General features: G+C 55.0%; 1 protein-coding gene across 1 annotated transcript; it reads left to right on the top strand.

Annotated features, from left to right (window-relative positions):
• The first annotated feature begins 8,535 nt into the window (after nt 1-8,535).
• On the top strand, nt 8,536-26,549 carry STYXL2 (serine/threonine/tyrosine interacting like 2). Its single transcript, XM_061576941.1, is given in 7 exon segments — nt 8,536-8,602; nt 9,497-9,731; nt 13,092-13,309; nt 18,952-19,102; nt 21,749-23,825; nt 23,828-23,948; nt 25,300-26,549. Coding segments are annotated over 7 exon segments (3,030 nt in total). The 3' UTR covers nt 25,461-26,549.
• Nucleotides 26,550-26,605: the final 56 nt, after the last annotated feature.

Below are 26,605 nucleotides of genomic sequence, written 5' to 3'. Positions count from 1 at the left end.
CGCTACGTGTGTGTGTGTCACTCATCTACCCTGTCACTCCGTGTGTGTGTCACTCATCTACCCTGTCGCTCCGTGTGTGTGTCACTCATCTACCCTGTCGCTACGTGTGTGTGTGTCACTCATCTACCCTGTCGCTCCGTGTGTGTGTGTGTCACTCATCTACGCTGTCGCTCCGTGTGTGTGTGTGTGTCACTCATCTACGCTGTCGCTACGTGTGTGTGTCACTCATCTACGCTGTCGCTACGTGTGTGTGTCACTCATCTACGCTGTCGCTCCGTGTGTGTGTCACTCATCTACCCTTTTGCTCCATGTGTGTGTGTCACTCATCTACCCTGTCGCTCCGTGTGTGTGTGTATCACTCATCTACCCTGTCGCTCTGTGTGTGTGTATCACTCATCTACCCTGTCGCTACGTGTGTTTGTCACTCATCTACCCTGTTGCTACGTGTGTGTCACTCATCTACCCTGTCGCTCCGTGTGTGTGTGTCACTCATCTACCCTGTCGCTCTGTGTGTGTGTGTCACTCATCTACCCTGTCGCTACGTGTGTGTCACTCATCTACCCTGTCGCTCCGTGTGTGTGTGTCACTCATCTACCCTGTCGCTCTGTGTGTGTGTGTCACTCATCTACCCTGCCGCTCCGTGTGTGTGTCACTCATTTACCCTGTCGCTCCGTGTGTGTGTGTATCACTCATCTACCCTGTCGCTACGTGTGTGTGTGTCACTTATCTACCCTGTCGCTCCGTGTGTGTGTGTCACTCATCTACCCTGTCGCTCCATGTGTGTGTGTGTCACTCATCTACCCTGTCGCTACGTGTGTGTGTCACTCATCTACCCTGTCGCTCCGTGTGTGTGTGTCACTCATCTACCCTGTCGCTCCGTGTGCGTGTGTCACTCATCTACCCTGTCGCTCCGTGTATGTGTGTGTGCATCACTCATCTACCCTGTTGCTACGTGTGTGTGTGTCACTCATCTACCCTGTCGCTACGTGTGTGTGTGTGTCACTCATCTACCCTGTCGCTACGTGTGTGTGTCACTCATCTACCCTGTCGCTACGTGTGTGTGTGTCACTCATCTACCCTGTCGCTCCATGTGTGTGTGTCACTCATCTACCCTGTTGCTATGTGTGTGTGTGTCACTCATCTACACTGTCGTTCCGTGTGTGTGTGTCACTCATCTACCCTGTCGCTCCGTGTGTGTGTCACTCATTTACCCTGTCGCTCTGTGTGTGTGTGTCACTCATCTACCCTGCCGCTCCGTGTGTGTGTCACTCATCTACCCTGTCGCTCCATGTGTGTGTGTGTCACTCATCTACGCTGTCGCTCTGTGTGTGTGTGTGTCACTCATCTACCCTGTCGCTCCGTGTGTGTGTGTGTATCACTCATCTACCCTGTCGCTACGTGTGTGTGTGTCACTCATCTACCCTGTCACTCCGAGTGTGTGTGTCACTCATCTACCCTGTCGCTCCGTGTGTTTGTGTGTCACTCATCTACCCTGTCGCTCCGTGTGTGTGTGTATCACTCATCTACCCTGTCGCTACGTGTGTGTGTCACTCATCTACCCTGTCGCTACGTGTGTGTGTGTCACTCATCTACCCTGTCGCTCCGTGTGCGTGTGTCACTCATCTACCCTGTCGCTCCGTGTGTGTGTCACTCATCTACCCTGCCGCTACGTGTGTGTGTCACTCATCTACCCTGTCGCTACGTGTGTGTCACTCATCTACCCTGTCGCTACGTGTGTGTGTCACTCATCTACCCTGTCGCTACGTGTGTGTGTCACTCATCTACCCTGTCGCTACGTGTGTGTCACTCATCTACCCTGTCGCTACGTGTGTGTGTCACTCATCTACCCTGTCGCTCCGTGTGCGTGTGTCACTCATCTACCCTGTCGCTCCGTGTGTGTGTGTCACTCATCTACCCTGTCGCTACGTGTGTGTGTGTCACTCATCTACCCTGTCGCTCCGTGTGCGTGTGTCACTCATCTACCCTGTCGCTACGTGTGTGTGTATCACTCATCTACCCTGTCGCTCCGTGTGCATGTGTCACTCATCTACCCTGTCGCTCCGTGTGTGTGTGTCACTCATCTACCCTGTCGCTACGTGTGTGTGTGTCACTCATCTACCCTGCCGCTCCGTGTGTGTGTCACTCATCTACCCTGTCGCTCCATGTGTGTGTGTGTCACTCATCTACGCTGTCGCTCTGTGTGTGTGTGTCACTCATCTACCCTGTCGCTCCGTGTGTGTGTGTATCACTCATCTACCCTGTCGCTACGTGTGTGTGTGTCACTCATCTACCCTGTCACTCCGAGTGTGTGTGTCACTCATCTACCCTGTCGCTCCGTGTGTTTGTGTGTCACTCATCTACCCTGTCGCTCCGTGTGTGTGTGTATCACTCATCTACCCTGTCGCTACGTGTGTGTCACTCATCTACCCTGTCGCTCCGTGTGCGTGTGTCACTCATCTACCCTGTCGCTCCGTGTGTGTGTGTGTGTCACTCATCTACCCTGTCGCTACGTGTGTGTCACTCATCTACCCTGTCGCTCCGTGTGCGTGTGTCACTCATCTACCCTGTCGCTCCGTGTGTGTGTGTCACTCATCTACCCTGTCGCTCCGTGTGCGTGTGTCACTCATCTACCCTGTCGCTCCGTGTGTGTGTGTGTGCATCACTCATCTACCCTGTCGCTACGTGTGTGTGTGTCACTCATCTACCCTGTCGCTACGTGTGTGTGTGTGTCACTCATCTACCCTGTCGCTACGTGTGTGTGTCACTCATCTACCCTGTCGCTACGTGTGTGTGTGTCACTCATCTACCCTGTCGCTCCATGTGTGTGTGTCACTCATCTACCCTGTTGCTATGTGTGTGTGTGTCACTCATCTACCCTGTCGCTACGTGTGTGTCACTCATCTACCCTGTCGCTCCGTGTGCGTGTGTCACTCATCTACCCTGTCGCTCCGTGTGTGTGTGTCACTCATCTACCCTGTCGCTCCGTGTGCGTGTGTCACTCATCTACCCTGTCGCTCCGTGTGTGTGTGTGTGCATCACTCATCTACCCTGTCGCTACGTGTGTGTGTGTCACTCATCTACCCTGTCGCTACGTGTGTGTGTGTGTCACTCATCTACCCTGTCGCTACGTGTGTGTCACTCATCTACCCTGTCGCTACGTGTGTGTGTGTCACTCATCTACCCTGTCGCTCCATGTGTGTGTGTCACTCATCTACCCTGTTGCTATGTGTGTGTGTGTCACTCATCTACACTGTCGTTCCGTGTGTGTGTGTCACTCATCTACCCTGTCGCTCCGTGTGTGTGTCACTCATTTACCCTGTCGCTCTGTGTGTGTGTGTCACTCATCTACCCTGCCGCTCCGTGTGTGTGTCACTCATCTACCCTGTCGCTCCATGTGTGTGTGTGTCACTCATCTACGCTGTCGCTCTGTGTGTGTGTGTGTCACTCATCTACCCTGTCGCTCCGTGTGTGTGTGTGTATCACTCATCTACCCTGTCGCTACGTGTGTGTGTGTCACTCATCTACCCTGTCACTCCGAGTGTGTGTGTCACTCATCTACCCTGTCGCTCCGTGTGTTTGTGTGTCACTCATCTACCCTGTCGCTCCGTGTGTGTGTGTGTATCACTCATCTACCCTGTCGCTACGTGTGTGTGTCACTCATCTACCCTGTCGCTACGTGTGTGTGTGTCACTCATCTACCCTGTCGCTCCGTGTGCGTGTGTCACTCATCTACCCTGTCGCTCCGTGTGTGTGTCACTCATCTACCCTGCCGCTACGTGTGTGTGTCACTCATCTACCCTGTCGCTACGTGTGTGTCACTCATCTACCCTGTCGCTACGTGTGTGTGTCACTCATCTACCCTGTCGCTACGTGTGTGTGTCACTCATCTACCCTGTCGCTACGTGTGTGTCACTCATCTACCCTGTCGCTACGTGTGTGTGTCACTCATCTACCCTGTCGCTCCGTGTGCGTGTGTCACTCATCTACCCTGTCGCTCCGTGTGTGTGTGTCACTCATCTACCCTGTCGCTACGTGTGTGTGTGTCACTCATCTACCCTGTCGCTCCGTGTGCGTGTGTCACTCATCTACCCTGTCGCTACGTGTGTGTGTATCACTCATCTACCCTGTCGCTCCGTGTGCATGTGTCACTCATCTACCCTGTCGCTCCGTGTGTGTGTGTCACTCATCTACCCTGTCGCTACGTGTGTGTGTGTCACTCATCTACCCTGCCGCTCCGTGTGTGTGTCACTCATCTACCCTGTCGCTCCATGTGTGTGTGTCACTCATCTACGCTGTCGCTCTGTGTGTGTGTGTCACTCATCTACCCTGTCGCTCCGTGTGTGTGTGTATCACTCATCTACCCTGTCGCTACGTGTGTGTCACTCATCTACCCTGTCACTCCGAGTGTGTGTGTCACTCATCTACCCTGTCGCTCCTTGTGTTTGTGTGTCACTCATCTACCCTGTCGCTCCGTGTGTGTGTGTATCACTCATCTACCCTGTCGCTACGTGTGTGTCACTCATCTACCCTGTCGCTCCGTGTGCGTGTGTCACTCATCTACCCTGTCGCTCCGTGTGTGTGTGTGTATCACTCATCTTCCCTGTCGCTACGTGTGTGTGTCACTCATCTACCCTGTCGCTACGTGTGTGTCACTCATCTACCCTGTCGCTCCGTGTGCGTGTGTCACTCATCTACCCTGTCGCTCCGTGTGTGTGTGTCACTCATCTACCCTGTCGCTCCGTGTGCGTGTGTCACTCATCTACCCTGTCGCTCCGTGTGTGTGTGTGTGCATCACTCATCTACCCTGTCGCTACGTGTGTGTGTGTCACTCATCTACCCTGTCGCTACGTGTGTGTGTGTGTCACTCATCTACCCTGTCGCTACGTGTGTGTGTCACTCATCTACCCTGTCGCTACGTGTGTGTGTGTCACTCATCTACCCTGTCGCTCCATGTGTGTGTGTCACTCATCTACCCTGTTGCTATGTGTGTGTGTGTCACTCATCTACCCTGTCGCTACGTGTGTGTCACTCATCTACCCTGTCGCTCCGTGTGCGTGTGTCACTCATCTACCCTGTCGCTCCGTGTGTGTGTGTCACTCATCTACCCTGTCGCTCCGTGTGCGTGTGTCACTCATCTACCCTGTCGCTCCGTGTGTGTGTGTGTGCATCACTCATCTACCCTGTCGCTACGTGTGTGTGTGTCACTCATCTACCCTGTCGCTACGTGTGTGTGTGTGTCACTCATCTACCCTGTCGCTACGTGTGTGTGTCACTCATCTACCCTGTCGCTACGTGTGTGTGTGTCACTCATCTACCCTGTCGCTCCATGTGTGTGTGTCACTCATCTACCCTGTTGCTATGTGTGTGTGTGTCACTCATCTACACTGTCGTTCCGTGTGTGTGTGTCACTCATCTACCCTGTCGCTCCGTGTGTGTGTCACTCATTTACCCTGTCGCTCTGTGTGTGTGTGTCACTCATCTACCCTGCCGCTCCGTGTGTGTCACTCATCTACCCTGTCGCTCCATGTGTGTGTGTCACTCATCTACGCTGTCGCTCTGTGTGTGTGTGTGTCACTCATCTACCCTGTCGCTCCGTGTGTGTGTGTGTATCACTCATCTACCCTGTCGCTACGTGTGTGTGTGTCACTCATCTACCCTGTCACTCCGAGTGTGTGTGTCACTCATCTACCCTGTCGCTCCGTGTGTTTGTGTGTCACTCATCTACCCTGTCGCTCCGTGTGTGTGTGTATCACTCATCTACCCTGTCGCTACGTGTGTGTGTCACTCATCTACCCTGTCGCTACGTGTGTGTGTGTCACTCATCTACCCTGTTGCTCCGTGTGCGTGTGTCACTCATCTACCCTGTCGCTCCGTGTGTGTGTCACTCATCTACCCTGCCGCTACGTGTGTGTGTCACTCATCTACCCTGTCGCTACGTGTGTGTCACTCATCTACCCTGTCGCTACGTGTGTGTGTCACTCATCTACCCTGTCGCTACGTGTGTGTGTCACTCATCTACCCTGTCGCTACGTGTGTGTCACTCATCTACCCTGTCGCTACGTGTGTGTGTCACTCATCTACCCTGTCGCTCCGTGTGCGTGTGTCACTCATCTACCCTGTCGCTCCGTGTGTGTGTGTCACTCATCTACCCTGTCGCTACGTGTGTGTGTGTCACTCATCTACCCTGTCGCTCCGTGTGCGTGTGTCACTCATCTACCCTGTCGCTACGTGTGTGTGTATCACTCATCTACCCTGTCGCTCCGTGTGCATGTGTCACTCATCTACCCTGTCGCTCCGTGTGTGTGTGTCACTCATCTACCCTGTCGCTACGTGTGTGTGTGTCACTCATCTACCCTGCCGCTCCGTGTGTGTGTCACTCATCTACCCTGTCGCTCCATGTGTGTGTGTGTCACTCATCTACGCTGTCGCTCCGTGTGTGTGTGTATCACTCATCTACCCTGTCGCTACGTGTGTGTGTGTCACTCATCTACCCTGTCACTCCGAGTGTGTGTGTCACTCATCTACCCTGTCGCTCCGTGTGTTTGTGTGTCACTCATCTACCCTGTCGCTCCGTGTGTGTGTGTATCACTCATCTACCCTGTCGCTACGTGTGTGTCACTCATCTACCCTGTCGCTCCGTGTGCGTGTGTCACTCATCTACCCTGTCGCTCCGTGTGTGTGTGTGTATCACTCATCTTCCCTGTCGCTACGTGTGTGTGTCACTCATCTACCCTGTCGCTACGTGTGTGTGTCACTCATCTACCCTGTCGCTCCGTGTGCGTGTGTCACTCATCTACCCTGTCGCTCCGTGTGTGTGTGTCACTCATCTACCCTGTCGCTACGTGTGTGTGTGTCACTCATCTACCCTGTCGCTCCGTGTGCGTGTGTCACTCCTCTACCCTGTCGCTACGTGTGTGTGTATCACTCATCTACCCTGTCGCTACGTGTGTGTGTCACTCATCTACCCTGTCGCTACGTGTGTGTGTGTCACTCATCTACCCTGTCCCTCCATGTGTGTGTGTCACTCATCTACCCTGTTGCTATGTGTGTGTGTCACTCATCTACCCTGTCGCTCCGTGTGTGTGTGTCACTCATCTACCCTGTCGCTCCGTGTGTCACTCATCTACCCTGTCGCTCCGTGTGTGTGTGTCACTCATCTACCCTGTCGCTCCGTGTGTGTGTGTGACTCATCTACCCTGTCGATCCGTGTGTGTGTGTGTGACTTATCTATCCTGTCGCTCCGTGTGTGTGTGTCACTCATCTACCCTGTCGCTCCGTGTGTGTCACTCATCTACACTGTCGCACCGTGTGTGTGTGGATCACTCATCTACCCTGTCGCTCCGTGTGCGTGTGTCACTCATCTACCCTGTCGCTCCGTGTGTGTGTGTCACTCATCTACCCTGTCGCTCCGTGTGTGTGTGTCACTCATCTACCCTGTCGCTATGTGTGTGTGTCACTCATCTACCCTGTCGCTACGTGTGTGTGTGTCACTCATCTACCCTGTCGCTCCGTGTGTGTGTGTCACTCATCTACCCTGTCGCTACGTGTGTGTCACTCATCTACCCTGTCGCTCCGTGTGTGTGTGTCACTCATCTACCCTGTCGCTACGTGTGTGTGTCACTCATCTACCCTGTCGCTACGTGTGTGTGTGTCACTCATCTACCCTGTCGCTCCGTGTGTGTGTGTGTGGATCACTCATCTACCCTGTCGCTCTGTGTGTGTCACTCATGTACCCTGTCGCTCCGTGTGCGTGTCACTCATCTACCCTGTCGCTCCGTGTGTGTGTGTCACTCATCTACCCTGTCGCTCCGTGTGTGTGTCAATCAACGACCCAGGATCTCAGTGTGTGGGTATGCACTCACCTACGCTGCACCTCAGTGGGTGAGTGCACCCACCGACCCTGTCGCTGTGTGTGTGTGTACTCTTGCGCCAACAGTCTGTTCAGGCTTTTGAGGGGATATTTGTCTTTGTTCACCTACCCTGTAACTCAGTGTGTGTATATGCACTCGTCTAGGCAGCAGATCAGTGTGTGAGTGCACTCACCTACCCTGTGGTTAAGTGTGTGTGCCCTCATTTTCCTACTCTGTGAAGAGCAAAATGTACGAGTTATTATTGACTTATCTGATATATATTTATTTCGCACCTAAATCCAAAGCACTTTACAACAAGGATAAAATTGTACAGAAGTTGATAGTGGTTAAAAAAAGAGTGGGGTTATTAAAAGTAGTGTAGTTATGGTGACAGGACGGGTGGGAGTGGTTAAGGAGGGGATGGGTAGTGATAGGGGTTGGGGTAGTGGTGGGGGTTGGGGTAGGGATTGTGGGTTGGGGTAGGGTTGGGGTAGTGGTGGGGTTTTGGAGTAAGGATGGGGTAGTGATAGGGGTTGGGGTAGTGGTGGGGGTTGGGGTAGGGATTGGGGTAGTGATAGGGGTTGGGGTAGGCCTTGTCGTATCTGGGGCGTGGGAGCAGAGAGTAGCAGTGGGCATTAGAACACGTGTGCACACGTATCGTCACATGTTTGCTATGCATGTGTCAATGGGCACCCTGGACACCTTGAACATCCTTGCTGCACCCCAATGCTCCATCTCAAGGGATTACACAGGTGCAATGTTTCTAAAACAACAACAAAATAGATCCGTTGATCGTAAACAGGGAATCCATTTCACCAGGGGCGGTTTCTTCATTAGGGCGATTGGGCGACGCACCACCAATGTCATTCAACCACAGAGTCACGCTAGCCGTCACTGCAGCCTCTGGATATAGTCCAATCAGCGTCATGTCACGTTCTGTGGAGTACCGCCTCTTTTTGGGCGATTTCACTCCGGCTGAGAATCGCCCCGAGTGGCCCCATAGACTTACATTCAAAGATGTTTTTTTCGACCGGGGGGCGCTGCAATGCATTCTCTATGGCTTCCGGCAGGGCTCGCCCTAACGTGCTTACGTCATCATACGTGCGTACGTCATCATACGTAAGCACGTTTCATCCAACAATATAATTTGTGGCCACCTAGTGGAATCTTTAATAAAACAAACTTGAGTGGTTTGTTTTAATAGTGAGTATAGAAACAAACAAGATGTATTGTAAGAGTCACTTTATTTTTCATTAATATTAAAGAAGTGAAGTTGCCTTTACATGCTTAAGCTGTTAATTTATCCATTGCATGGGTGGACCTTATCCTTATCAATCATCCAGACATTTGCCCCCCCTGAGAGATTTTGCAGGAGCCGCCACTGCATTTCACGATGAATCGACGCGTCACTGGACCCCCGCTGCCTGGGGTGGCCTGCAGGGGCCTTTGTGTAGGCCTGTTCAGAGCCCTGCGAGAGGCCCATGCAATGGCTTTTCCAGAGGCCTGTGGGAGGTCCATGCCCTTGAGAGGCCTTTGTGTAGGCCTGTGCAGAGCCCTGCGAGACACCCTGGTGGGGCTTTGCAAGGCCCGTGCAGCCAGCCAACACGTTACCGTGCTCACCGCCGTAATTGTCCCATGTCCCACAGACCTGGGCGAGCGCAAGGTGCGGCTCACGGAGTCGGGAGGCCCCGGGCGCAGCGAGTGCGCGGAGCAGCTGCTGGTGGAGGACCTGTACCGACGCGTGCAGGACAAGAGTGACAAGTCGGGCCGCTACGGCACGCCCAGCGTCATGGAGATCCAGCGGGTGCTGTCCGGGGGCCGCATGGAGACGCCCAAGAACGCGGCCGACCTCGTGTGGGATGGCATCTACATCGGGGATGTGTAAGTGAGCGAGTGAGTGTGGGTGAGCGAGTGTGTGGGTGAATGTGAGTGAGCGAGCGAGAGTGTGGGTGAGCGAGAGAGTGTGTGGGTGAGCGGGTGAGCGAGCGAGTGTGTGGGTGAGCGGGTGAGCGAGCGAGTGTGTGGGTGAGCTGGTGAGCGAACGAGTGCGTGGGTGAGTGTGGGTGAGCGAGAGAGAGTGTGGGTGAGTGAGCGAGTGTAAATGAGTGTGGGTGAGGCAGCGAGTGTGTGGGTGAAAAAGGATGTTTGGGTGGGTGAGCGAGAAAGCAATGGTGAGCAAATGTGTGGGTGAGTGTGGGTGAGCTAGCGAGTGTGTGGGTGAGTGTGAGCATACGTGTGCATAGGGGCCCCCCGTGTGTGTGGTGTGGGTGAGTGAGTGAGTGTGCGTCTGTGGGGAGCGGTAGTGGAGCGGTAAGCGTGCTGCGCTACGAACCTGGCAACCGAGTTCGATTCCCGCTCACGGCCAACACCAGTGACGATTATCTGAACCGGCCCTGGGCCTCCCTTAGGTCGACTCAGCCACTGGGGGAGACAAAGGCGGCCGGGCGTGGTGTTGACTACTCACCCCCTTGTGTGCCGTGCCAGCCTTTATAGGTGCTCGCTAACAGCACTTGCCCCTACAGTCTGTTAAGGCTATATGGGGGGTCTTTGTCTTTGCGAGTGTGACCTGTTGTCATGCGTGCCATCTCGTGAGTCACGATGGCGAGAGGAGAGAAAGAGTGACAGAGCGCATGTGGGGTGAACATCCCGGCCCAAAGTGATCATGCCGTGGTGTGTGTTATAGTGGTTTGCGTCAAACTAGGACCGATATCTAACACATTCACCCAGCGTCCTTGCCTTTAAACTACCTGACAGTTCACCAGCAATGTTCAAGCAAAGCCCGAACCAACGGTGCTGGAATGCGCTCCCAGAAGGAAAGCCCTGTGGCTGATGGGATGTGTAAAATGAGGTGTCTCGCGTCAGCTCAATTCGTTATTTTCCAAATCATCTGGTGACGCTACCAGTGGTGCACAAACAACAACACACTCCCTGTCAATAACAACACCGCGTTCGTGCGTGTGGGCTTACAAGCAAGAACAAAATACATGCAATGGGCGACTTTCAGACAACAGGCCTTCTTCAAAGCGCACATGTATATGGACGTGCATCATAACATACACCGGTCAACATAAAACAGACTAAAATCTAAATTTGAATCAGCAAATCTGTTTGATTAGTCTTTAATTCACCCTGTCACCAATTTTAACACGATGCGAAGGTTTATTCAGTCGACCTAGACTTGCTAAAAAAGATCAACATTGACCTTTCATTTGGGTCCGTTGAATCGATGGACCGTCGGACCAAGCCTCGGGCACGAGGAGTCAAATCTGCCTTTGGAACACGGAGTAGCTATACGGCAACAGACTGCGAAGCTTCGTGTTCAGTCGCTCGTTATAACATTCTATCTTCCGACTGCTTTGACATCACAATAACTGATTTTGACGCACCACCCTGCAAGATTTTCTCACCGGAGTTGCGAATCGTGGGAAAATTAATAATGAATGCGTTTTGTTTTTTACTTTACTGCGCACCACCTTCATTACGTTCATATAGAGAGGCCAGGGAGAGAGAGAGCAGTGGCTTGAAACTGCGTTTGTCGATGCCTCCAGAGCCATGACGCGCCTGTCCAGGCTCTACCGGGGGGGGTGTGGGTGGGGGGATCTTCGCCTTTGTTCATCGTTCGCAGCAGCAGCAGCAGCCAGCAGAGGGCGCTATGGAATGCTGCGCCGGGGCCGCTCGCTTCAGCAAGGGTGCCACGCTGCCGATTTCACGTGCATCAATGGGTTAACGTTCGCCTCCGAATTGAATTCATCTTCTTGGTTTTGGGCGGCAGGGCGGCGCTGCAGTAGTGCGGACGCTCGCGTCTCACGGCAAGAAAGGGGGGCGGGGGGGTCGGGCGGGGCGGGCGAGGGGGGCGGGGAGGGGACACTGGGTTCGAGTCTTGACCCCCCCGGGGCGCCTTTCTGCCTGTGTGGTATTTGCGTGTTCTCATCGCCCTGTTCTCGTGGGTTTCCTCTGAGTTCTCTGGTTTCTCTCGATTTAAATAAAATAGTGAAAGTTTACACATTGGGGGGCCGTCCATAAATGACGTCACGCACCTAGGGGGGGGGGGCAGACATTTGTGACGATGTGTGACGAGGGGGGGGGGTTCGAGAAATGTGACGTCACATCAAAATTCGCAACGTTAAATAAATATAGGCAACACGTTCTACTTAATTAAATAGACTTTTTTAATAAATGTTTTTTCCTACAACATCAGAGTGCAGCGCCATATTAAATACGCACTACAATGACAATAGTTTAAAGCGATTTGAAGCATGTTTAAATTTTTTTTTGGGGGGGGGGGCAGTGGTTTATGACGTCATATTTGAGGGGGGTCTGACTTTTTGTGACGCCGTGTGACGATGGGGGGGAGGGGGGGTCAAAAATAGTCCAAAATCGCGTGACGTCATTTATGAACGGCCTCTTGGTGCAGGGATGGGGCTGCTCGGTGTGTGTGACGTGGTGTGGAGTGGTGGCGCAGTAATTAGCACGCTGCGCTACGGACCCAGTGGCCCGAGTTCGATTCCCGCTGACGGCCAACACCAATGACGATGATCTGAACCAGTCCCGGGCCTTCCCTAGGTCGACTCCGCCTCAAATGGGTACCTGGTGCGATGTGTAAACATCATCACCAGCAGGGCGTGGGGCTTGCCCCCCACCCCCTCGTGTGCCGTGCCGGCCTTCATATGTGCTGCTCGCTAACAGCACTTGCCTCAACAGTCTGTTAAGGCTAGACGGGGGATCTTTGTCTCGTATTGGAACACATACGTGTGTGAGGGTGAGCGGTGGCGCAGTGGTTAGCGTTGCTTTGTGCTCTTGACCAATCAAAATGGCAGCGATGTTTTCTAACCAGTTCTGGACCTCCCCTAGGTCGAAAAAATTGTGGCGTGTGTGTGTGTAAAGTATTAAACACTGGGGGAGACAAAGGCGGCCGGGCGTGGCGGTGCTGGCCACCCACCCCCCTCGTAGGGGCCGCTCGCTTCACAGCAGCCTAGCAAACTTTCCCCAAGTCCGCTCGGCTGTACAGGGGATCTCTATCTTGTGTGTTAAAACACACACACACGCACGTGTGTGTGTGTTAAAACACACACACACGCACGTGTGTGCGGGTGAGCAGTGGCACAGTGGTTAATGCTGCGCTGTGCCCCGTGACCAATAAAAGTGGCAGTGGTTCTGGACCTCCCCGAGGTGGACTCAGCCTTAAATAACCAAAAATGGGGGGTGGGGACTTTTTTCCGTTTTGTGTGGCGCCGTCCCCAGGAGCGTGGCCATGAACCGCGCGCGGCTCAAGCGCATGGCGGTGACGCACGTGGTGAACGCGGCGCACGGCACCGGCGTGTTCACGGGCCACGAGTTCTACCGCGGCATGGAGCTCGCCTACCTGGCCGTGCCCGCCGACGACTTCCCCGATTTCGACATCAGCGGCCACTTCTACCCGGCGGCCGCCTTCATCGATGAGGCCCTGCTCACCCACAAGGGTACCGCACACGCACACGCTTGCTCGCTCCACCATCGCTCCACCATCGCTCCACCCGCGCTCCACCCTCGCTCCACCCGTGCTCCACCCTCTCTCCAACCTCGCTCCACCCTCGCTCCACCCACGGTCCACCCTCGCTCCACCCTCGCTCCACCCTCGCTCCATCCACGCTCCACCCTCGCTCCACCCTCGCTCCACCCACGCTCCACCCTCTCTCCACCATCGCTCCACCCTCGTTCCACCCACGCTCCACCCTCGCCTCACCCTCGCACCACCCTCCGGTGTGGGGGATGGTGGTGCAGCGGTTAGCACGCTGCGCTATGAACCCAGCAACAACCCGATGGTCAATTCCCGCTCACAGCAACCAACACCAGTGACGATTAATTATTATCTGAACCGGTCCTGGGCCTCGACTCAACATCAAATCAGTACCTGGTCCAGTGTGTAGTAAACATCGCCATTGGGGAGACAAAGGCGGCCGGGAGTGGTGCTGGTCAACCACCCCTTTATGTGCCGTGCCGCCCTTCATAGGTGCTCACTAACAGCACTTGCCCGAACAGTTTGTAGGGTCTTTTTTGTCTTTTTTATGCAATTGGCGTAATTAAACTCTCACCTTTGAACAGTGTTATTTATTTCGTGCAAATAATTATGCCGTTTACCCAGGAGGGTCCTGCCAAGTTGTTCTCAGTAGGGGCGGGCGATGTTGCTGCTGGTGCGTGATCCCACATTGAGTAATTTACAGGTAACTTGCCAGCATTTGGATGTTTGGGCGAATTTCGTGTCCACTGTGCGTGGTTTATTTTAGCTAAAACCGCAGATCCCAGAGGAGAACAGTCAAGGCCTCTAGAGCCACGGGGGGATAGACCTGCCTCACCTGGTTTGCCTGCCCAGGTCCTTGCAACATCTCCATCCTCATCAGCAGCAGCGGCTATGATCTATCCACTCCTGGATGATGTCCAACGAGTTGAACGTACAAACTCTACGCAGAAAGAAGGCTCCCCGAGTCAAGGCTCGAACCCAGGCCCACTTTTGCTGCGAGGGGCGAGCCGTCACCACCGCATCACCGGCACCGCCACACAATGAGTTACTTGAATGGGTCGCATAATAATGATAATAAATACATTAATGACGCCTTTATTTAAACATTGATTTTGGCAGCACATTAATCACGGTGCTGAGCGGAGGTTCGTGGCGGGGGTGGGGGGGCGGGGGGTTGTGGGGGAGGAAGGCGGTGGTCGGCAGACGGCTCGCAGGGAAAAAACGCATGGACAGATGGCGGAGCGGTGGTGCCACAGCCAGGGCGCTACTCTCTCTCTGAACCCCGGCCCCCGGCCAGCATCGGAGTGATATCTGAATCCTGCCAGGTGGTTGTTGCTCAGCAGTAGAACGAGCGGGCTCACGATCGGGAGGAGTTCGCGTCCTGGTTGAGGGGGATTAACTCGGCACCATCTGCCCTCAGTTGTAATTGATGTGATTGTAGTGCCGTTTCTTGAGTGGAGTGGATTTTACTGTGTATTGTTGCAAGAGTTTGGTGGGAAAAAAAGAGACGATGATGATGAAGGGAGGAGGGAATTCCAGGGTGGAACAGTGCGAGGAAAGAGGCGGAAAGAGAAGTGACCTGCAGTCCGGTGAGCGAGCAAGTGGGTGAGTGGATGAGTGGGTGAGGGAGTGTGTGAGTGAACGGGTGAGTGTGTGAGTGAGTGGAGTGCTAGTGTAATGATTAGCGCATTGTGCTATGAATCTGGCGACCAGAGTTCGATTCCTGCTCACGGCCAATTCTGAACAGATTTTGGACTACCCCCAGGTCGACTCAGCCTCAAATTAGTACCTGTTGTGGTGTGTAAACATCGCTACTAGGGAGACAAAGGCAGCCGGCCATAGTGCTGGCCACCCACCCCCTCGTGTGCCATTCCGGCCTTCATAGGTGCTCCCAAACAGCACTTTCCCCAGCAGTCTGTTAAGGCTACACGGGGGGGATCTTTTGTCTTGGTTGTGAGTGAGCTTGTCGTCGTGACCCTGCAGTACGGTGGTTGAACACAGACCAAATGGTCCAGACGAAACAGGATCTGGGTACAGACTGAGTCCACCACATGGGTGGAGGAATCTACAATTATGCAATTGGTAATGCGCAAAATATTGCACGTACATAAATGCCCATGACTGAGTTGCAGAGCCAAGCTCGGTGTCCCGCAAAAGCCTGATGAATGAGGTGGGCCCTTAAGTGTCTCTTTGATTGAACACTGCTGCTAGCTGCTGCTAGCTGCTACTGCTGCGAACATGCAGTAACAGCGGGACGATGGTGATAGTTGCGTTCCGGACGGCAGGGGCTGCCTCGGAGAAACGACGCCCCGGGAGTATCGGTTCTGGCACTTGTTGGAGAGAGGAGGTTGTGGTTAGCGCTGAAGAGGGGGAGGGTTCCACCATGAGCTGTAGTGCAGTGAAACAGGAAAGCTTCTATAAGGTCTTACTCATTCCACTGAAAAGTGCTTTCCACAAATGAACCACAATACCTCGCTGATCTCATCAAGGAACATAAACCATCACGCGAACTCCGGTCATCCTCGCAGCGGCTTATGGCTCACCATCGGTCACTGCATCCTGTGCTTTCAGATGCGCTTCTAAGATCGTCTGGAATGCTGTTCCTCTGACATTAGGAAGCCACTGGAGCTATGCACTTTTGAATCTAGATTGAAAACGAATTTCTTTAGAATGTCTTGGTGTGTTTAGTTTTCCTTCTTCCACACCTTCGATTAGCACGGTTGGCTATGTACGATGCGAACATGGGTCTCATTGGTCTTCATTCAGCAGTGGATAGATCATAGCTGCTGATGATGGTGATGATGAAGACGGTAAGAGACTTGGGGCTACCCAGGTTTTACCCTTGCCCGGGAAGGTGCAAGTAACTGGGCAGGCAAACCAGGCATGGCAGGCCTACTAGCCCCAGGGTGCTCTAGAGGCCTTTAACTGTTCTCCCTCTGTTCTGCATGAGATTCCGCCAGATTTTCACAGGGTTTCCTCTCATAGCTAAACAAAAAAACCCCATACAATGTAAATGATATTGAGCCAAAATATGCCGATGCCGAAAATTGTACCTGCAAATTACTCAATTGGAATCACACAGCAGCAGCATTGCCCCTCCCCTCCCATACTGCGAAACACTTGGCAGGACAAATTTGGCTGTCCGCCTAATGATGCTAGTTGTAATTACTGGCAAACGTCATACTCAGATTGTAAATGTTGTGGATTTGCTCTCCAACACACCGGTGTGCTGTACTAGTAACGAATTGGCATGTTCTATTTACGTGAAAACCTTACTAATTGGCCGTGCCGGGTGGTGGCGGGTTTAACGATACATTTACGCGATCTAACCCAAAAAACCTATATTATGGACGTGGCAGGACCCTCCCGAAGACGAGCCTTGAGACTGCTGAAGCTTTCCCTGGGCGAACAAGCATAATTAATGATTAATAATCACCCACATAAATAATCACTTATTGACCCACACCATGACCCCCAAATGGGAGACTACTGATTGAATTTCTGTGGTGGGGACCGGCCAGGTGGTGGGGGTGGTGGGGGTGGTGAGCCATTCACGGAGAAGCCGCAGAACTTAAACACCAGAATCGGAGGCGGACCTCAAAGACGTACTGGAATATCACTTATTGATATGGCTATTGCATTAAAGCGTTATTCATTACGCACGTGCACGCGTCATGAATAATGTAATGGTCCAGCCGCCAGTACGGTTGCCGCCACCTTTTGACCCCGGGGGGTGGGGACACGGGTATGAACGGGCAGTGGGGGGTGGGAGCCTGGCGGTGATTGCCGTGGGCTCCCTGACAATGAGATTGATCGATCGGCTAGGACACGCGGCCGGGCTGTTCCCCCTCCCCCTACGCGCGTGCGCGCGCTATGCCTCGACTCTGCCGCCCACTGATTAAAACAGGTTCTCTCTCTCTCAACGTGAATGGTGCTGCGGTGGCCGGGCACCACATTGCCCAGCTGATGTGAATGCAATGAGAATTAACAACGATCGTCAAATTCGGAACGCTGCGAAGCATTTACCACCGTGGTGCAGCGTTCACTCGTGCACTCCTCTCGTAGAGAGAGACAGCGGGAAAGAGAGGAGGGACTACAGATGAGCAGGAAGGCAGCAGCAGCAGTCATGTGGGCGATGAGCCAGTGCTACCAAGAATTGGCCAAGCTCTATGATCCTCTGTATTAAGATGTTATTGGGAGGAAACCAGAGCACCCAAGAAAACCCAAACATGCGACGAAGGGGGCAGCACTCTATCCCATACAGATCGAACGGGTGGAGTCCACGTGTTTGCTGTACTGCCTTCTCCTAGCGAGCCAGGGTATGGCTCCTCGATGCCCATGGGATGGGCGTTTCACGGCATCTGTGTGCAATGGATTACAGGCGTACGTAGTGACCTTGTTGGGCCCTGTGTGATGTATCTGGGCCATGTAAGGTCATCTGGGCCTTATAGGGCCATGTGTGGTGGCTCTGGGCCTTTTAGGGCCTTGTGTGGTTCATCTGTGCATTGTTAGGGCCCTTTGGACCTTGTAGAGCCCTGTGCAGTTCCTCTTGGCTTTGTAGGGCCCTCTCGGCCTTGTAGGGCCATATGTGGTGCCCTGTAGGGCCGTATGTGGTGCCGTTGGGCCTTGCATGGCCCGCTAGGACTTAAAGGGCCCGCTAGGACTTAAAGGGCCCTCTGTGGTGCCTATGGGCTTTGTAGGACCATGTGTGATTCCTCTGGACCCTCTGGGTAAATACAGGGTCTCGTCACACGCGGAAACGTTGAAACGGAGCGCGGTGTGCGGGGAAAGTAATATTATCGAGCGCCTATGAAGGCCAACATGGCACACGTGAGAGCTGATGGCCAGCACCACGTTTGGCTGTCTTAGCCTTGAGGCGATGTTTACTAAACACCGCACCAGGTACTCTATTCAAGACTGGAGGAGGCCCAGGACTGGTTCAGATAATTTTCACTGTTGTTGGCGGTTGGCGGGGATTGAACCCGTGTCACCGGGTTCGTAGCACAGCACACTAACCACTGTGCCACTGCTCCCCATACGTATGTAGACACATGTACATCTTTACCTGTGTCAATAATTGCATCTGAAAGTCGGAGAGAGATTACATGACATGACACGTGTGTGTCTGTGTGCGTGTGGTCTGATTTGTACCGTGGGGGGCTGCGCGTGCGATTTGTGATGCCCAACTTGATACGGATTACCTTGCCAGGTGATGTAAATGAGCTGGGGTTGGGGGCCAGGCTGCACAGGCTGTGCGCGAGTGGGGGGGGGGGGGCAGGCATTTCTGCCGTGGTCGCACTCAGCCACTCGGCTCCCTCACACCAGCTACAGGGAGCGGTGGTGCAGCGGCAAGCACTGCGCTGTGCGTAGAAACCTAGCAGAGGACGCGCATTTGATTCCCGCTCGCAGCCACCGACACGGGTGATGATTATCTGAACCGGTGCTGGGCCCTCCCCGAGGTTGACTCAGCCTTTAAATGAGTGCCTGGTGCAGTGTGTAAACATCCATATTGGGCAGAGGTGGTCGAGTGTGGTCCGAGCCACTCATCCGCTTGTGTGCCGTGCTGGCCTTCATAAGTGCTGTTGACCTGTGTGTGTGTGGTAGGGACGGTGCTGGTGACCTGTGTGATGGGATACAGCCGAGCGGCGGCGCTCGTGGCCGCGTACCTCATGATTTACCATCACCTGCCCCTGCTGGAGGCTCTCACCAGGATCCGGCTCAAGCGACCGGTCTCTCCAAACGAGGGCTTCCTAAGGCACGCGCGCACACACACACACAACATGCCACTAAGTGGTGGTGACGTCACCACGACGCTTGTGCCAGGCTATATGCACGTTAAGGCCACGTGAAGTGTCGAACGCCCACTGGCAGGAGGTCACTGGACAGACCCAGGTGCCATGGACTGACTGAGATGACTGGCTACTGTGCCAACTTGCTTTGTTTTAGCCACCCGACGCTCCGCTCATTGTTGTGAGCATCGCTCCACCTGCTGGAGGGTGACTGCCTCCAACTGCCCAGTAGTGCAGCGTCCTTCACGAGCCTTCTCCACAGAGGCCGATCTTAACACCGCTGGTACCAGTCATTGGCAAGTCCACCAGCTCCACATCCTCTTATACCACATCCCTAGCCCGTGCCGTGCCCGTTTAGCCCCCTCTGTCCGGTCAAACAAAAGCTGTTTAGGCATGCGGTGGCTGGGCATGCGGGCAACAATGACCCAGCAAACGCAGCCTTGCTTGCCAGAGTTCACCAATAAGACTTTATCCAGATCTTTCAAGGATTTGTGAGCTTCTCACACAATCCAGCCTGGTTAAACTCATGATGGATCGTAGGCAGGCCAGCCTAAATTTTATAACCAGGGAAGAAGGCAGGGCATAACCGTGGCTGAGGAGACCCGAAGCTGCGTGTGGAGTGACAGACCAGGTAGCTTCCACACAGCATTACGCAGCCGATAAAAAGATAATGCCGCTCGACTGATTCCGAGTGAGACCTCTGCTGTCAAACCAGAGCTGGTCATGAACACACTGCCCAGGTATGGGGAACTCTCCACTCTCTCCACAACTGCCCCATCACCAATTGGGAGTTGAGAGGGTGGAGTGTTTGATTGCACAAAATACCCAGGCAGGTGCTTAGTTTTGGTGGGGATGATGGTAAGGCCCCACCTCTTAGTGGCATGCTCCAGGTTCAGCAGCAGCGCCTCCAATTCCTCCTCTGAGTGAGCAGCAATCACCGGATCATCAGCATACGTAATATTGTTGACCTAAAGGGAGCCATTCTTTGACCGCATCTGGGCATCAATCAGCCTTCCCTTGTATCTGTGCCAAATGGAAATTCCTCCAGTATAGCCATTGAAGGCTTCACAAACTCCATAGTCGAACATAATGTTAAATAATGTGAGAGCCAGAGGACATCCCGGTCGCACCCCAAGGTGAACAGAGAATTGCTCCGACTCCCGGTCACATAGTTTTACCCAGGCCTGCCCACCATAATGAAGGTCCTTAATGATTGTGAGCAGAGAGTCAGGGACTCCAAAAGCACGAAGAGCAACCCAGAGCCCATGCATGTACACATGCATACGTACACACACACACATACGTACACACACACGTACAGACACACACACGCCCCAGCACACTCACGCACACATACGCGCACACATACGCGCACACATATGTACACACACTACATGCACGCATGCATACACACGTTCAAAGACAAATATACCCCGTATAGCCTTAAAAGGTTGTTGGGACAAGTGCTTTCAGTGAGCACCTATGAAGGCCGGCACAGCACGCGAAGGGAAAGGTGGCCTTCACCACGCCTGACCTTTGTCTCCCCAGTGGCGATGTTTACACACCAGGTACTCATTTTAGGCTGAGTCGATCTAGGGGAGGCCCAGGACTGGTTCAGATTATTATCGCTGATGTTGACCATAAACGGTATTTGAACTTGGGCCGCCTGGTTCGTAGAGCAGTGCACCAACTGCAACAATACCGCTCCCCATGCACACACACACACACATTACAAATGCACACACACACATATTACAAATGCACACACACACATTTGGAGGCTAGCATACACACGTACATGCACACGTGCACGCCCGCCCACAAAAACACCCACACACATTTACATAAACACATGTGTGCACACACAAGCGTGCACGCAAGCGTACGCACACGTGCAAACGTACACACACGCGCGCATGCATACGTACGTGCACGCCTCAACAGCAGACACCGCTTGCCACTGTCAGCAGAGCGCCCATACTGCCGGTGCCAGGCTAGGTACCCTGTGAGCTTCCGGCTCAACCCACGCGTATGATAAATAACATTGGCGCTTAAAAGCGTAACCGTGATTCTCATTTACCATCCGGGACACGATTGCAACGTCGTATGAGGGCCGGAGCGTACGATGCCGTCGGAACCAACGTGGTCTCCCAGAGATGGGAGAGCGAGAAACGGGGGGCGCAACTTAAATGAAGTGAACTGAACGCCACCCTCGCCGCGTCAGAATCCCGAAGCCCGTTAATGGTGCTTTTCCACCCCAGGAGAGCCTTAGCCCGAGTCTCAAGACTCACAAGGGTCCTGCCACGTTGTTGTTGCAGTAGTACGGGACAAAGTTGCTCCTGCTGTTGCTGTATGTGATCCCACATTCATTGATATGCAGGAAATTTTTGTCAGCATTGAAATGTTTTTGGCCAATAACTAGTTCTGCTGCGCGTGTGCGTTTTTAGTTAAGTGAGGAAACCAGAGAAGCCGGAGGACTTGCATACAAACACCACACACAGAAAGGCTCACGAGGCGCGACCGTCGCAACTGCTGTTGCTGCTGCTGTTGCTGCTCCGTGTGGCTATTGCTGATGCTGCTGCTGTGGCTGCTGCTGCCTCGTGTGGTTGCAGGCAGCTGCGGGAGCTGAACGAGAAGCTGCTGAGCGAGCGCGACGTCGAGCCGGCCCCGACGGCGCGCGAAGGTCGCCGCCGCAACGACAACGCCACCACCAGGAACGGGGATGGGGGCAGCAGCAGCAGCCGTAGCAGCAGCGGCGGCAGCAGCGGCGGCAGCAGCGTGGTGAATGTGCGCGAGCGGGCGACACGCCGCCTGCTGGAGGAGAAAGTGGACGTGCGGCGGCAGTGGACATCCCGCGAGGACGACGCGAGCAGCGTGGCGAGCAGCGTGGCGAGCTGCACAGAGGAGCGGCGGCGCTCCTGGGCGGGGTCGCTACACGCCCGCATGGAGGTGTGCGACACCGACAGCGATGGCGCAAGTACCGTTCTCCTGCGCTCCTCCTCGCTGCTCAGCGGCAGCAGCAGCAGGCGGAGGAGGCTATGGTCCGAGTCAACGCGGGACGACGAGCCGGAGCCAGCCGGTAGCGTCGTGAGCCGTGCCAGCAGCCGGTTCTCCGGCTCCCGGGCGTTCGAGAGCGAGCATATCGAGGTGTCCGGCCAAGTGCGGAAATCTCCTCTCACTGCGCCGTCCGATGGAGACGGCCATGCCAGTGGCCGGGAGAGTGAGCACGCGGGAGACGACGGCACCGACGGCCGACGCCCGCGGCCTGCGGACTCGGACGACGAGGTGGACCAGATTATTCAGGAGTGGAGGCGCCGCAACGAGACGCTGGGCCAGGGGGAGAGTCGCTCCCGGGCCGGGCTGTCCGGAGAGGATGAGGAGAGCAGACGGGGAGGCGGGGAGCGGGGCGGGCGGACACCGGCTCGTAGCGCGGGCAGGAGAGACTCCCTTGTGTCGGAGGGCAGCGGCGGCAGTAGCTGGACGGGGGCGAGCACGGATGTGTCGCTGGACCTGATGGAGGGCGGTGTGCCCAGATGGCGCGCGGACGACGACGAAGACACCGAGTCCAACTTCAGCTTCTATGGCGGCCGCGAGGAGGTGTTGGGCGGCCTCACACCCGTGCAGCGCTGGCGCCTCAAGAAGCGCGAGCTGGACGACCGGAACCGGGCCTTTGACAAGGCCTTCCCGCCCCGGCAAGTACCCCGGCGCGCAGGCAGGGACGGTGCCGACGCGGAGCAGCCGCCGGCGCCGCCAGACCCGCCGCCGCCGGACCCGGGCCTGCCGGACCTCGCGGCCTACCAGCGCTGGAAGCTGGGCCGCCAGCGGAAGCTGCGCACGGACATGTCGGACGACATCGTTGCGCTCACGTGCGAGCCTCCCGCGGCGGCGGCTAAGGTGCTCAAAAAGCCCGGCGCTGCCGAGCGGCTGCAGGAGGCGCTGGAGCGCAGCCGCGGGATCCTCGCTGGCATAGAGAGAGAAGATGCAGACAAGGAGGAGGCCGCGCGGCTGCCGCCACAGCAACAGCAGCAGCAGCCGCAGCAGCAGCCACAGCAGTACCCGGCGTACGCGGACAACGATGATACATCATCGGTGTTTAGCACGCAGAGTTCTGTCCGCAGCGCAGCGACCGCGACGAGCCGGTGCTCGTACCTGAGCCGTGACAGCTATGGCAGCGGAGGTCACACCGGGAGCGAGACAGCGTCCCTCGGTGGACAACAGGCGTGGAGCTCGCGGTCGGAGAGCAACGCCTCCCGGTTCCCGTGTGGAGGAGGAGGAGGTGGCACAAGCAAGCCGCTGTTCACCCTCTTCCAGGACGAGGTGGACCTGGGCCGCCTGGAGCGCAGTGAGCGGCGCATGCGGAGCGAGGTGCTGGGCATGATGAGCGGCTACGCCGAGGAGCGCATCGCCGCCTGCAACAAGCGCAGCACCATCTTCAAGAAGAAGCATGGCACCGGCAGGAAGGAAGAGGGGTCGGGGGATGATGCGCGCCAGCGGGAGGGGGGCGAAGAGGAGGAGGGAGGAGAGGGCGACGGAGAGACGACAGCTAGCCTCCTCGAGTCAGTGCAGAGGCTGACGCGCAGGGCCCAGCGGCTCAAGAAGTCGTTCAGGCAAACGGGCGAGGCGGGCGGGGAGGGGAGCGAGGAGTGCAGCGAGGCGCTCCCTGGGAGTTGGCGGGGACGGCCTAGGATGGTGGTGGCGGCGACGGCGTCGTGAGGGAGGAGCGCGAGCTGACGAGCGTCGTCTCCCAGGTGGAGGCCGAGGAGGTGGAGGTGTCCAGATCCCGGCGCCCGCACGGCGGTGGCGGCAGTGCCGGTGAGTACTGAGCGCAGCCGGGGCCTTGAAATTCCGATGCTCTCCTGGGCAACCGCAAGCGTGGCAATTACACGAGAACAAATGACGAAGAGTGGCGCAGAGCGGCAGGTCTGGGGTCTGGTCCCTGGAAAGAGTCTTTGTTGTAAAGTGCTGTTCATGAGCAAACAACACTCAACAGTGCGCTGTGTAAACGTGCGCATGTATATGTAATAATAGTAGGTGATGTTTCGGGCAGTGGCCATCCCTTCATAGCAGAGCAATCGATCTGTGAGCCCTAGCAACCATCACCAAGTGCTTTCTGCTGATTCTGTTCCTATTGAATATAGAACAGAACTCAGGCAACCATCACATGCATTGTGCTGATTCTGTTAAAACTTTGAATGAGCAAGAATATAATTTCCCGAAACGTCGTGTATTGTATACTTTAGCGACAATGTTTACACACCGCACCAGTTACTCATTTGTGACTTAGCTGGCCTAGGAGAGACCCGGAACCAGTTAAGATAATCGTCACTGGAGTTGGCCGTGAGTGGGAATCGAAATCTGGTCGCCGGGTCCGTAGTGCTGCATGCTAACTCCTGCGTCATCACTCCCCACTCACACAACAACCACAATAACAGCTGCCATTAGCCACTAAGTGGCGGTGACATTTCCACGGTGCTTGTGCGAGGCTAAGGTGCACTTTGAGGCCGCGTGAAGTGTCGAGGGCAGGCACACATTCTGCAGAACAGGGGGAGAATGTACAAACTCCATGCAGAAAGATACCTAAACTAAACGATAAACAATAAAAAAATATTTTTAGTTGTTTTAACAGTAAGGTCCACTGAGCCATGAAGCTCCTTTTCAGAAGCGACCTGGCCACAAATGATAGCTCAAAGAGGTGGCTTATCATGTGGAAATTTACAACAGCCAAATACTAACGCGTATTTCTGAATGTGGAGGGAAAAACCCAGAGAAAAATCCACACGACCACGGGAAGATCGAGAGACACACAAACTCCAAATATGCAGCAAGCATCAGAGTTGGGATCGAACCCACCACCTCCTTCATACCAAGTGAGAAAGTTAACATCTGGCCACTGCGGCACCCGAGTTGGGAATCAAACTCAGGGCGCGCGATGAGAATGCCCCTCGGTGTTTTACCACGGCAGCTGTTACATGGGGCGGCGCTTGTTATCATTTGACCAAGGGGGGGTTGGGGGGAAACCTTCCACTAGAGCCACTATGGAGAATTCCTGGCTAGACGTGGGGGGGAGAGAGAGCATCGATTATCGCCAAGCATTGATCCGGGCAAGGAGGGAGGAAGGTGGCGCCGACTCGCCACCTGACGATGTCCTCGCTTCCCCCTGCAGTTGACGCAGAGGAGGAGGCGGCGGAGGCGGCGTCCCCGAACGGAGCAGAGTTTGACGAGGCGGACGAGGAGGTGATCCGCGTGTGGAGGCGGCGCCGCGATGCCATGCGCCGGGAGGCAACGTCGCGAAGCATCTTCCACAGCTCGCGGCCTGCGCCATGATGGCCGCTACATGACGGCCACGACGTGACGGCCGCGGAGGCGACGAGAAGGCACGATGAGACGATATGACATGACGATACGACGCGAGATGAGACGGGTATGAGATGATTGTCATCTTGTCGTGCTATCACGTGATGGCACGACGAGACGACACGAGATGACACGAGATGATATGACGAGAAGGCACAAGCAAGCTGTGGCACTCCCACGGCTCGCAACCCCCTCCTGCGTGCGGCAAGGGCCTGGCGGGGTTCATCCTGGTGGTGGCGGTGGCAGCGGCGGCACCGTGCGGGGAGCGTCACCCACTAGGGATATGAGTACTCGAGTGAGCTCCACTTCTGCGGCGCTCATCCTTCACTCGTCACCGTAACGCGCGTTTCACGTGTACGCGCACACGTGAAACGCCAGCCCGCTAAGTGACACACGTGCGTGTGATACAAGTGATGCACACTTGACTTCTACGTGACACACGTGACACAGACGTGACATCCACGTGACACGCGTGACACAGACGTGACCTCCGCGTGACACAGACGTGACCTCCGCGTGACACAGACGTGACCTCCACGTGACAAAAGTGACACAGACGTGACATCCACGTGGCAAGCGTGACTTCCATGTGATCTCCACATGACCTCCCTGTGATGCATGTGATCTCTGATAGACATGTGACACGTGGCCTCCACATGACACACACATCACCTACACATCGACATAACGCACACACACGTGACCTTCATGAGGGCGCTATAATTGATTCAGCAGTTTCTCTCCCGTCGCGTGGATGGGTTTAGCAATCATCGGGCAAGTGCAGCATGTAATGCCGTTTTTCTCATTTAAACCGAGAGGCTTTTAGGTCCACGTGGACCCAAGCGGCGTGGGGGTGAAGGATAGGGGGGGGCAGGGACCGGAGTTTTGGAGGCTCCAGCCTCATGCGTGTGTTTTTATTATTATTGTAAGGATGTTAGACATCCTTAGATAGCGTCTTCGTAGGACATAGGGGTGCCATGGATATGATGAACACCATAACCATCACGTGGGGTGGGGGGTGGGGCGCTACTCTATAAAGATAGCTATGATGATGTGGCTTGCGAGATGCTGATTAGTTGGAAGGTTTAAAAGGGAGGGAGGTGGGATCCCGTTGA

Source organism: Lethenteron reissneri, chromosome 62 (assembly GCF_015708825.2).
Source record: "Lethenteron reissneri isolate LAM-NWPU_2019-01 chromosome 62, ASM1570882v1, whole genome shotgun sequence".
NCBI lineage: Eukaryota > Metazoa > Chordata > Hyperoartia > Petromyzontiformes > Petromyzontidae > Lethenteron > Lethenteron reissneri.
This window is presented reverse-complemented; position numbering and strand designations above follow the sequence as displayed.